This window comes from Brassica oleracea, chromosome C4 (assembly GCF_000695525.1).
Source record: "Brassica oleracea var. oleracea cultivar TO1000 chromosome C4, BOL, whole genome shotgun sequence".
NCBI lineage: Eukaryota > Viridiplantae > Streptophyta > Magnoliopsida > Brassicales > Brassicaceae > Brassica > Brassica oleracea.
The window spans coordinates 7,179,640-7,193,699 of NC_027751.1; the positions used below are offsets into that span (position 1 = coordinate 7,179,640).

A 14,060-nucleotide genomic window follows, 5' to 3' on the forward strand; every position below is an offset into this window, starting at 1 on the left:
TATGTGATAATATATATAAGAATTGTGCGTGTATCTCCTTTGCAAAGACATTGGAATTTATAAGGGATAGAATCCTTCACAAGACTCGATTTTAGTAACTACATCTTATGCAATTTTTACATTTATGTGTTTTCCATTTTTTGGTGGCTAGATATTTTACATATATTACACATTAACGAGGACATTTATTTATACTTTACATATATGTACATATATATGACCTCGTTTCTTTCAATATAAATTCTCTTTTTGTTTTGTGAGTTCTATATATCTCTACATTTATGTTTTGATTTTATGATTTTGTTTAGATATAGGCGTTTGTAACTGCATCTGAACTTAACCCAAACCAAACTTGTAATAATATCCAAACGATTGTGTATTGGTATTCTGGATATCGGTTTATCCCAATACATCCTAAACCCAAAAAAATATTTTAAAATTTCAGAAACCTGACCTCAGAATTTCACAAACCTAATAATAAAATAAATTTAGATCTGAATTCTCAACATGACACAAGAAAAATTTGACTTGTTTTATGAGAAATACATAACCATTAGATGATAACCAGCGCGCATGCACGGAATGAGTTTTTATAATAATATTCGTTTATGAAATAATTTTAACATTTTGCAACACTACAAAGTTTATCGATTATAAAATGATGAATACAAATATTGGTCTCTTAAATACATCATTGTTGTTAAATATTTAACATATTACATTTCATTTTAATTATTTTTAAGACTTCATATGCACAAAAAGAAATTAAGTTTTGCGGCTGACAAATCACCAAAACCAAATAGAAAACATCAATTGTATAATGAAGAAAGGGGATTAGGTTTTCTTCTCTCAATTTGTTTACTATTGACTCTCCATAAGTGATTTCATTTTCTATCTCTATAGAATTTTGTTTTCGTTCTCGTCTTTGTTTCATTGATATGAGTTATGTTTCTTTTTTAACTTCTTTTATGAATTCAGTGAATTACATAAGTGTCAATTAAAAAAAATGAACATCTGTAAAAATAAGTTTCACAAGTATACTTAACTCTATATTTCTAGTTTATTTCTCTCATTTTATTCAAAATAATTATATTAATGATTCTAATTGTTCAAAATTAGATAATATACATATAATTATGAACAAAATCATTTGCTACTCACTTAAAATACATATCATGTTCTTGTTTCTTGCATTAAAAAAAAGTTGCATCTAAAAATTTAAAACAACAACTAAATTAGTGTCTTTTTATTTTTAAAGTTTTATTTCCAAACCTAATTATAATTTAATCTTTTAGAAAAAAGCAGTTAAGTTAAAATATATTTTTAATACAAAAAACTTAAACAATAAATAATTTTTTTAATTTTTTTTCATAATTTAAATATGTAAACACGACCCAAAATATCTGAACCCAGACATAAAATACCCGAACCCGACTCGAAGTGTAGAAATACCCGAACGGTTTCTATACCTTTATAGTGAAATATCCGATACAAACCCGAACGTGTATCCGAACATCCACCCCTATGATATGTGATCATTTGTATCTTGCTTGAACAAAAAAAAAAGTTAAACCATTCATCACAAAATTTTTAATGTGGGACTTTTACCATTTTTAGTAATTTATAGTCGTTTTAAAAATTCAAAATATAACATATAAGAAAAAATCTAATTGTTTTATTATATGCTTAATGTGATTGCTTAGTTTCTTTTAATAGTATAAAATTAAACAAAAAAACAGAGAGTTTAGAATTTTTTAATCAAATATGTATTATTCATAATCATTAATTATCATATATATGTTAGCCATATTAGCTAACTAGTTTAGGACCCGCGCCTTGCGCGGGATGAATATTATATATAAATTATTATTAAGTATTATATATTTTACATATTATGAAATAATAAATATATATTGAATAATTAAAAATTTAGTAACTATTTCGTATATATAAATGGGTACAAATACTTAAATAAATTTTATTTATCCAGAAAATACTTTTTTCTATTTTATATGTTATAAAATTAAGTTTAAATGATATTAACATAGATATATAGTACATTTTTAATATTGACATTTGTTATAAAAATATTTTATACTCATACTATTTTTGATCGTTTGTATTTTTTATAACAAAAATTTTAAATCAATGATAACAATAAAAAATTAATGAGATGTTTAATATTTTTAGTAATTTATAATTTTAAAACACTCAATGCAAAGTTTAAAATCTAAATATTAAGTTGTCAATAATTGTTCAAAATGTTTATCAAAAATTTTCAAATCAAATTTGAAATTAAAATACTTATGAATTTTATATGGTATATAATTTATTTTAAAAAATATTAATATGCATATAAATAATATTTATTAAATGAGACTTCCTACTTATGTAATTTCGTAATCATTTGTATTTTGTTATAACATAGATTTTAAACCATGAATCACAAAAATTTTAGTGTGAGATTTGTAACAACTTTAGTCATTTATATTCGTTTTTGAAAATTCAAAATATAACATATACGAAAAATCTAAATTTTTATTATATAGTTAATGTTGTTGTTTAATTTATTTTAAAATGAATTAAAATGATAGAGAATATACTGATTTTTATCAAATCTTTATTATTCAAAATCATTAATTGTCATATATACTTTAGTCACATTAGATAATTCCATGATTTTTATCTAAGGAAACAATGAAGAACATTTATGATTAATTTATTGTTAGTCTAATAAAAAGCTTATTATTTATTTATATGGATCAACATATTTTTCTAAGGATTCTAAGAATGATTGTGGTGATGACATGTGGTTACAAAAATATGTTGTAATGCTTCTCTTTTAATATATGGGAGATCATTAATTGTCATATATACTTTAGTCACATTAGATAATTCCATGATTTTTATCTAAGGAAACAATGAAGAACATTTATGATTAATTTATTGTTAGTCTAATAAAAAGCTTATTATTTATTTATATGGATCAACATATTTTTCTAAGGATTCTAAGAATGATTGTGGTGATGACATGTGGTTACAAAAATATGTTGTAATGCTTCTCTTTTAATATATGGGAGATCATTAATTGTCATATATACTTTAGTCACATTAGATAATTCCATGATTTTTATCTAAGGAAACAATGAAGAACATTTATGATTAATTTATGGTTAGTCTAATAAAAAACTTATTATTTATTTATATGGACCAACATATTTTTCTAAGGATTCTAAGAATGATTATGGTGATGACATGTGGTTACAAAAATATGTTATAATGCTTCTATTTTAATATATAGGAGATTCCATTGCTTTTTTTAAGGAAAAAAAATATTTTTTTGTACACTAGTAACTAAATTTGATAGTTAGTTTAATAAAAAACATAGTATTTGTTTATATGGACCAACTTATTTTTTTAAGTATTCTAAGAATCATTTCTGTGATGACAAGTGACTACGAAAGCATGTTGTAATGCTACATTATTAGTACATAGGAGATATGTTAACTCATCAACATTTTAAATATAATTTAAAACCTAGTTTGACTAGTTTTGAACTATGTTTCAAACGATGCAATTTTGAGACGGAAGAGTCTCCACACTAGACTAGTAACTTACCTGCAGACATGTGTTGATGTAGTTATCGACTCAGCATGATTGAGTGGCATTCGAGAGCGGTCTGCATAGAAAGACATCATTACAACTAAGAAGAGCAAATGATAGGTTTTGATTTTTGTGATTTTGGGAAACATTAGTTTGCAAAAATGATCTTATTGTTAAAACAATCTTGAACGGTTAATAATTTGATATTAAGATTTACCGATTTGTCTATCGTTGAAAAGGCTGAACCACTCTGCTACAACATCCTGCACGGTTCTCCCCATCTTAGCAATGCATCTTTGTGTTATCTACAGAAAAACACAGAGAATGTCACAAAAGATAAAAAGAAGAAGAAGAGAGATATCAACACTCAGGTATAAGCAGTTCGTTACATCTTGTTCATGGCGATTCATTTCATGGGTTGTGGATGGAATCCTTGTAGCTGTGCGTTCCGAGATCTGCAAATACAAAAAACCATCTTGGATCATAGCAATTCTAACCACATTGCAAATTAAAACTGTTGCAATACTTCAGTGATGGAAAAAGAAAAGCTAAAATCAAGTCACGTTTAGCAAACTAAAAAATCAACAGAGAGCCAAAGTTTAAAGAGACTTTTCTTAACGAAAACTATTCTAATCTTATATAGCAAACTAAAAAATCAACATGCCTTAAATGATAAAAAAGAAGGAACACTATAGATTAGATCATAGCTTAACCTACAGGTCTGAAAGTGTCTCGACTGCAGACTGGAGTAGATTCACCATGTGTAACATTTTGGGAACTCCAGTAAGCACCACAAAAAGGCCTATCACATCCCATGCCTGCAATAAAACTTCTTAGCTGAGCAAGTGAACTTACAATGTCAAGGGTAGGAAGAAAGAACATAGCAACTTGTATTGAAAGCTTAGATGGTAGATAATTTTAAACGGTAAACAATGCAAACTAAAGAAGTATGAACTATTACTTACAGTGTAGCGGCACTTGAAGATTGGTTCTATTAGGCATCATTCCTCTACACAGGTGACATTGCAGATGAGCACCATGGCGTTCACAGCGATAACCACCAATCGTAGCCGCTGACAACACAGCCATGAGCAATATAACACTTCAACCCATCAATGATAATTGATAGCATTTGACGGTGATACCTCTAGTCCTCTTTTTTTTTTCGATTTCCATTTTCTCAAGTAAACTCGTTCTTTACAACAGCTTAGAAACAGTTTATTTTTGGCTTCATTTGATGAACTTATCAAGAGCATAGCAAGAAAATTTTCGCAATATGGTAAGTATTGATGAGAAACATCCCACATCGAAAATATAAGAATTAATCTACTACTATATAAAGTGTTAGGGCCAATCCACTCATTATCAATTGATTTTAAGTTGGAAACCCACAATAAACCCGAATCTAACATGGTATCAGAGCGATAAGATACTTTGATCTAATTTACTACACCTACTACTACTACTATACCGATGTTGGGCCCACATCGTCCACGCTTCAGACCTAGATGTCTGAGCGTGAAGGAGGGTATTGATGAGAAACATCCCACATCAGAAATATAAGAATTAATCTACTACTATATAAAGGGTTAGGGCCAATCCATTCATTACCAATTGATTTTAAGTTGGAAGCCCATAATTAAATCTGAATCTAACATGGTATCAGAGCCCAGATCCTAATAAGTTAAACTCCTACTTAATATTAACCGTACCCGACCGGGTATATAGGTCGTAATTGAGTCGCTCGACCGAGTATAACTGTCTTAAAAAGTTTCTGAGATTTCTGGCCGATAAGAACCATCATCTCGAGGAGGGGTATTAAGGGATATGTATCCCACATTAGAAAATCAATGGGACATTAAGTAATATATAAAGGGTTAGGATCAATCCACTAATTGCCAATTGGTTTTGAGTTGGAAGCCCATAATTAAACCCGAATCTAACAGTAAGCTTTCTATCAAAGACAAATATTAGGTTTGTCCTACCAATGCTACCATGAAAAATAAAAGAAGCAAACATCAAGATAAAATACATTACCACATTGTGGACATTGCAAACGCGAGCTATCTCTTTCTTCAAGTGTGGGCGAGACTAGCGTACTGAAACGACGGAAGAGTCTCCAAACATAGTTTGAAACATCGTCTAATTAAGATAGTAAATTTAGCTTACATACCAGCTTATAAATCAATTAAAAAATATTAGTCCAAATCCAATTACTAAAAAACATTATATTAACCAAAAATATAAGAACACTGTATTCTTTACTTAAATAAAAGTTACAAAATACATAATATGATTTACATATATATAGCAATTAATAACTATGAATAATAAATGTTTGATAACAATTTTTGCATCCCTTTTCATTTTTGTTTAATTTTATATTATTAAAAAATATAAACAATCACATTAACTATATAATAATTTTTTTTAAAAATGTTATATTTTAAATTTTTAAAAATGATTTTAAATTACAAAAATGAGGAAATTTTATATGTTATATTTTAATTTTATTTAAACCACTTTAAATTAAAAAAATGAGAAAACCTTATATGTTATATTTTTCTTATATGTTAGATTTTTTCTTATATGTTATATTTTGAATCTTTTTGAACGACTTTAAATTACAAAATGTTAGTTTTTATTACGCAAATGACTAAAAGCATTAAAATGACATGTAACAATTCGATGATTGAACTGAAACTTTTCAAAACCATATGGAAGATAAATGTCAAAATAATTCAACTGTGGAAACAATACTGTTCAATCTTTTCAAGAATCTGTTCGGTGGAAAAAAAATAAGGTTTTTGTGCCATAATTTGTGTAACGTCCAATTCGATCAACCCATGATATATTAATTATAGTTTAGTTTCATAATTTTTAATAAAAAATAATTTGGTCCATAGGAAAAAAATTATATAATAACAACAAAAACATTGAATGTGTATAATTTTTTTTTGAGAAACCGTATAAATAAAATGATCAAATATATAAAAAAAATGTCGATAATATATACAAATAAATTCATCCAACGCATGCGCAAGGCGCATGTTGTATCCTAGTTTTTAATTAAGGGATTTATTATTCTAATCACTATATATCATTAAGTTTGGTTGATTGTAAGCTAAATGCTAATCCTTAAATTTGATAAATTATTAAATTTCTAAGCAATACGAAATCATCCATAAGTGATTTTATAAACATGAAGTACATCAATAATACGAACAATATGATGCAACTTTAATTATTTGTATTATTTTATACGTCATTGCTAAAACTCAAAAATCTCTTTCAAATAGATAAAACTCTCGTATATTGGTTATATCTAACCTGAGAATATTTCAAATTATGATTTTCTAAAAAAAAGAGTGTTATTTTTAATTCCTCAAGTATTTTCAGTCGGCAAATTAAATACTCAAGTATTATATGCGCATTTTTATTTCCTAACTAATCTTTGATTGCGCAAAATCATGATTATAATATTCTACCGTTAAAAAGTTGAGGGAAACCGTTATTTTTCCGTTCATCAGTTAACAATTGACTATTTTGTTTCTAATTTTGCGCAGTCAACTATTAGTTGGAGAATAAATATGCGCAAGCAATACTGGCAGTTTTCAAATACTTCTTGTAACACCCCAAAACCCAAGCCTAAAAAGTTTTTGTAGAAAGGCCCGCTCTGCGGCCCATTTTGATTAAAACCCCTAGGGTTTCTTTGCCTTCCCTATAAATACAAAGCCTCCACCCCTTAGACTTCCATCAGAAAGTTTAGAAGCGAAGCCCTGCAGAGAATTCCCGAAGACCGAAAGCCCTAGCCGTCGACTCTTCCTCTTTCTTCCGCGTCGCCTCTCTCCTCTTTCTCTCTCTTCGCTGCGTCCCTCCCCTCTCTCTTGCTCCTCGCCGCGCCTCTTTCTCTCTCTCCTCGCCGTGAGCAGCCGTGAGTGGTGGTGGTGGCCGCGTGGTGTCATAGATCTCAGATCCCGTTTCTCTTACCCCATATTCTCAGATCCAGATCTAGACTAAGGTGAGATGTTCTATCCATATCTGTTTCATGTTCGTTTATATTGTTGAATGGGTTGCTAGGATTGATTAGATCCTGCCTGTTGTTAGGTTGATAGACCATATTGCATTAGAACTCTCGTACTTATTTAAGATTCTAAATAAACTGTTGTGATGATGATTGATTGATTGTTTGCCTGGTTGAAGATCTGTGGTTTGTGATTGAGAGCTAGGACGGTTAGAAAGAAATGAACATAGGATCATAGGAGAACTGTTAACCGGTCTGGTAGATAAAGGATAGGATATCTATGAATGATTGTTAAATGGATTGAGTGTGACACCGAGAACGGGTGGCGTCTAAAAAGGAAATGATAAGAAAAAGGAAATAAAGGAAAAAGGAAAGGGAAATGATTGAAATGCAAACCACCGAGGGACTGGTGGGGAGTATGGGAAATCAATAGAAATGGAATACGAACCACCGAAGGACTGGTGGGGAGTATGGAAAATCAATAGAAATGGAATACGAACCACCGAAGGACTGGTGGGGAGTATGGAAAATCAATAGAAATGGAATACGAACCACCGAAGGACTGGTGGGGAGTATGGAAAATCAATAGAAATGGAATACGAACCACCGAAGGACTGGTGGGGAGTATGGAAAATCAATAGAAATGGAATACGAACCACCGAAGGACTGGTGGGGAGTATGGAAAATCAATAGAAATGGAATACGAACCACCGAAGGACTGGTGGGGAGTATGGAAAATCAATAGAAATGGAATACGAACCACCGAAGGACTGGTGGGGAGTATGGAAAATCAATAGAAATGGAATACGAACCACCGAAGGACTGGTGGGGAGTATGGAAAATCAATAGAAATGGAATACGAACCACCGAGGAACTGGTGGGGAGTATGGGAAAACGCGGCGGCCGTAGCGTTCAAAAACGGCAGGTTAAGAATAGAGGCGCCGGTAAGATTGAGTCACGCCGAGTCTTGGCGGGAAGGGGTCGTAATAAACTGCAAAGGGTATAGACTACATCCAAGGGAACCGGATGCCGAGTGTACCAGGGCAGGCGGCTCCACACGAATGCAGCAAGAAAAGGGGAGGGTTGGTCCGCTTGAGCTGTGTAGGTCCTAGAGTTCTAGGATGATGGGAGTCTTAAATATTAAACCGAATTATGTGAATTGAGTGATGACTGAGTTCATTACAGTGCTTGTTTTCGTGGAATGAAACTTTAATAACTAGTTAAGAATTGGGTGTAGTGACTAGTCGGTTCTCGTTTCGCATTGAGCAGTATAGAGGTTCATGGGGGAGACTGGTCTAGAATCGCTTCACTGAGTATTCATACTCACCCCTCTTTTTCCCTCTCCCTTTTTGCAGAACTATAAGTGGAAATGTCGATGGTAAGAGAGGAAATGCACCTGAAACTCATGGGACCAGAAACGGGACACACGGAGATGTCGGGAAAGTAGACATGTGTGTCCTAAGACCCCGCGCCCTGGAACCCCGGTTGGAAATGGGGAAGGGGCGGGTGTTTCAATTGGTATCAGAGCCAGGTTAAGGTCCCTTAATATTAACTTAAGGGATCAGCATTTCTGCCATCTTTCATTCTTCCCTTATGGTTCTGTTGGACCCGTTGTAGTCAGTGTTGAAAAAGAATTCGAACAGCTTAGAGTCTTCGGCCGAAATCAGAACAATAAAAGGTCTTCGAACCGCGGTGAGGTGGGGTTTCAGAGGCTCAGGGATGGATAACAAGGAGTTGTAAGGCAAGTATACAGAGGGATTAGTCGCCTAGCACGGCAAGATAAGGGGGAATGGGAAGTCGGACATACGAGCTGGAGGAGAGATGAACGCAAGGACGAGGCATGCGCAGCTTCACGGATGAGCTAAACCTGCAAAGAATAAGCCGTCTGACATTCTGATATAACAGTCAAACTCGTTCCCATATAATAAAAAAAGAGGAAACATGGGCGTGGGCCCCACCACCTTGGCGTGGGCCCACAGCCGACGAGGAAGGAGCAAACCGGGGCGGCCGAGCGACTGCCGGCAAGACAGTAGAAGAAAACCGATTTCAGATTTTTGATGTCTAATCTAAGGATAATCTTGGGGTAAAAAGGATGATGGAGGATCATCTTGGGGTAAAAAGGATGATGGAGGATCATCTTGGGGTAAAAAGGATGATGGAGGGTCATCTTGGAGCAAAATGCGAAATGCTAATAAGGAAATGGGATCTTCATAGGGTAAAAAGGCTGACGGTAAAAAGGATCGTCTTGGGGCAAAAAGGGACGATAAGAACCACACTGTGGATGATAGTCTATGGAATGCTAAAGTAGCACTAGTTTTGAGAAATGATCAAAAACTGCCATCTGTGCATGACTACTATTATGTTCTGATCAGGTCTTGGTTTTTACGCTGCAGAATGTCTTCACCAGTGCATCACGAGCTCGGAGAAAGACGCATGCGCTATGGACCAAAAGGGACAAGGGCATATGCCCGCAAGCCCTACTGTGACGCTTGGGGTGAAATGGTACCTGCACTCTTCCCAGACGAAGAGGAAATGAAGTTCGCGGAGCAGCCGAACTCCCCCATCTAGGAGACGACCGTGAGGCGTCGGATTTTGATGCCCCATTTCCAGCGGGCAGCCGAGTACAGGCGATTGTATCAGGGTCAGGGGACTTTCCAGTTTGCCCCTGAAGTTGAAATGACACCGCCCACTACGGCCGAGGGCGTCCCAGGAAGACGGGGTCGACCAAGGAAGGTCTTGGACCGATTAGGATGGAGGACAGTGTACCATCGAGGAAACGTGGACGCCCAAGGAAGATTCCAAGCATTGATGCAGAGAGTCTGAGGAGCATAACCGGAGTATGTCGGTGTGGAACACTGATGCAGGCCAGGCAAGGACCGCGCTCAGTCCCGGAGTACACAGAGGAATTCCTGGAGTCAGCCAAAAGATGCAAGCCCAAGACAGCGGAGGATTGGTGCCGGTGGTACAAGGCAGGACTCCGCGAGGAGATTCGGGGCAAGCTGATTGGCGTGTTGGAACCATGGGAATTCGCCTTGGTGAATCGGATGGCCGGTCAAGCGATGGAGGCTGAACGTACACTTACTCGTCGAGTCGTTGCCATCTCGAGCTCTGAGGAAGACGTAGAAGCGGAAGAGGATCCATCGGAGGATTCAGAGTGGGAAGAGGAGCCGGCGTCGTCGACCGGGAGTGGCCGCGCGGCTGGTCCTAAGCCAGAAGGGGAGCAGAAGTTTTTAGTTCGAAGTGGCTAGTTGTGATTCCTGAATCAGCTAGTAGGAGTAGGACACGGTTTTCTTCATTTCCTATTGGTTTTTAGCTTTTCATTTCTTGTTATAAGGATATTCGCGGATTTTGGTGATACCTTGAGACCTATCTATTTATTGTAGTCCTACTCCATTTCATTTATTAAATTCATTGTTGGTTTTAAATGATCTTGAGCAAGTAAGATGTCTTTTGTGTGCTTTCCTTAATTGTGTTTGAAGACTTCCCTCGGGTTTTGAATGTTAAGGTTTAAAGCCTGAAGATTGGAATTCGGGGCGAATTCCGATTAACAGGGGGAGAATTGTAACACTCCAAAACCCAAGCCCAAAAAGTTTTTGTAGAAAAGCCCGCTCTGCGGCCCATTTTGATAAAACCCCTAGGGTTTCCTTGCCTTCCCTATAAATACAAAGCCTCCACCCCTTAGACTTCCATCAGAAAGTTTAGAAGCGAAGCCCTGAAGAGAATTCCCGAAGACCGGAAGCCCTAACCGTCGACTCTTTCTCTCTCTTCCACGCCGCCTCTCTCCTCTTTCTCTCTCTTTGCTGCGTCCCTCCTCTCTCTCTCTCTCGCTCCTCACCGCGCTTCTTTCTCTCTCTCCTCGCCGTGAGCAGCCGCGAGTGGTGGTGGTGGCCGCGTGGTGTCATAGATCTCAGATCCCGTTTCTCTTACCCCCTATTCTCAGATCCAGATCTAGGCTAAGGTGAGGTGTTCTATCCAGATCTGTTTCATGTTCGTTTATATTGTTGAATGGGTTGCTAGGATTGATTAGATCCTGTCTGTTGTTAGGTTGATAGACCATATTGCATTAGAACTCTCATACTGATTTAAGATTCTAAATAAACTGTTGTGATGATGATTGATTGATTGTTTGCCTGGTTGAAGATCTGTGGTTTGTGATTGAGAGCTAGGACGGTTAGAAAGAAATGAACATAGGATCATAGGAGAACTGTTAACCGGTCTGGTAGATAAAGGATAGGATATCTATGAATGATTGTTAAATGGATTGAGTGTGACACCGAGAACGGGTGGCATCTAAAAAGGAAATGATAAGAAAAAAGAAATAAAGGAGAAAGGAAAGGGAAATGATTGAAATGCAAACCACCGGGGGACTGGTGGGGAGTATGAGAAATCAATAGAAATGGAATACGAACCACCTTGGGACTGGTGGGGAGTATGGGAAAACGCGGCGGCCGTAGCGTTCAAAAATGGCAGGTTAAGAATAGAGGCGCCGGTAAGATTGAGTCACGCCGAGTCTTGGCAGGAAGGGGTCGTAATACACTGCAAAGGGTATAGACTACATCCAAGGGAACCGGATGCCGAGTGTACCAGGGCAGGCGGCTCCACAGGAACGCAGCAAGAAAAGGGGAGGGTTGGTCCGCTTGAGCTGTGTAGGTCCTAGAGTTCTAGGATGATGGGAGTCTTAAATATTAAACCGAATTATATGAATTGAGTGATGACTGAGTTCATTACAGTGCTTGTTTTCGTGGAATGAAACTTTAATAACTAGTTAAGAATTGGGTGTAGTGACTAGTCGGTTCTCGTTTCGCATTGAGCAGTATAGAGGCTCATGGGAGAGACTGGTCTAGAATCGCTTCACTGAGTATTCATACTCACCCCTCTTTTTCCTTCTCCTTTTTTGCAGAACTATAAGTGGAAATATCGATGGTAAGAGAGGAAATGCACCTGAAACTCATGGGACCAGAAACGAGACACACGGAGTGAAAGTAGACATGTGTGTCCTAAAACCCCGCGCCCTGAAACCCCGGTTGGAAATGGGGAAGGGGCGGGTGTTTCACTTCTGGAGTTAAATGCCCATTTTTCCCTTAAAGATACCGTTTTTATTCACACTAAAATTTAAAGGTCAACGAAACGAAGACGCAACGCAAGGACTCAAAAAGAACCGAGCGAAACCTTAGGATAAGAACCACACCGGAGAAAAACAATCCACGACCATCATGCCGCCGAAAGAACCTCTACCGATAAATTCAACCACCAAAAACGAGATCTAAAGTTCAACATCTAGAAATCTAACTGAAAGATTAAAAACCGGAGTCAAAAGATATGCAATAGAAAAAATACAGAAAAAATACAGAAAAAATGAACAAAGCCCGTGGATATGAAAGTCTACTCCATCGATCAGAAAACGAAGACCGGTGAAGATGGCCGATAGAAAAAAAGAGAGAGCGTCTTGAGAAAAGAGAAAATTGTTTGGAATGATACGTACTACCATCTTAAAGATATACAAAATTTTTTTTTAAAGATATAAAGTTGTTGGAATATAAAAAGGTGAAAGATATTCTTCTAGTAAAATATTTTTAAATGTATTTCCATAATTTGGTATACAAAATTATTTAAGAAAAACCTTTTAAGAAAAACAGATTTAAGAAAAACCTTTTCAGAAAAACAGATTTGCTCATGTACACGTCTTGCAAAATATTTGATAGTGTTCGAATGTAGGATTGTGTTAAAAGTTAAAACTTAAACGAGACTTAGTCATCTAAAATTGCGCGATGTTAATGTTACAACTGGCAAATGTAGCTAACCAAGCATGCTGTTTCGAATAGTGAAAGAGTTGACCGTTGAAAGCCGACAAGGTCTCTTATAGTACATGTGATTCAGTGAATGTTTTAAAGATTTGGCCATGTCCGTATAAAGATTTTGCTCTCTGCCTCTCTGTCCGTATAAGGAAATTGTGGTTTGTTATAAAGTTTTTTTTTAACAACGTAGCTTCACTTGTTATATACTTCAAAATAAACAATAAAAAATTGTAGAAGATTTAAGTTACAAAAAAAAAAAATGTAGAAGAAACATGTCCACAACAGTAAAAAATAAGAAAGTACGACGACAGGTCCAACCACAATTTTTTTTTTATTTGCATGCACAGTCAGTTGCAACATGTGGTGATCAAAATATAGGGTCGGAACTAATTGAAATGCATAATCTAAATAATTCGTAACATCAATATATTTTGAAGATTTTGCACTATTTCATACATACTTTATTACTAAAACTAGTGTTTTTTTCTACCTTTAGGGAAGCAAGCTAAAATGTTACCAAAAAAAGAAAGAGGTAAGCTAAAATAATCAAAATGTTACGAAAGTCAAAAGCAGCGGCCACCGAAAATGTTAAAATAATTAAAGATGTGGGTCTCGCTGCACTATTTGCACAGTAAATT

At 35.3% G+C, this 14,060-nt stretch overlaps 1 protein-coding gene across 1 annotated transcript in view; it reads left to right on the plus strand.

Moving 5' to 3' along the window:
• Nucleotides 1-12,023: 12,023 nt before the first annotated feature.
• LOC106337983 (succinate dehydrogenase assembly factor 2, mitochondrial-like) overlaps nt 12,024-14,060 on the plus strand; it is a 13,130-nt gene continuing 11,093 nt past the window's right edge. The window contains exon 1 of the mRNA XM_013777065.1: nt 12,024-12,254. Coding sequence (XP_013632519.1) covers nt 12,024-12,254 — 231 coding nt within the window. The remainder of the gene's footprint in view (nt 12,255-14,060) is intronic.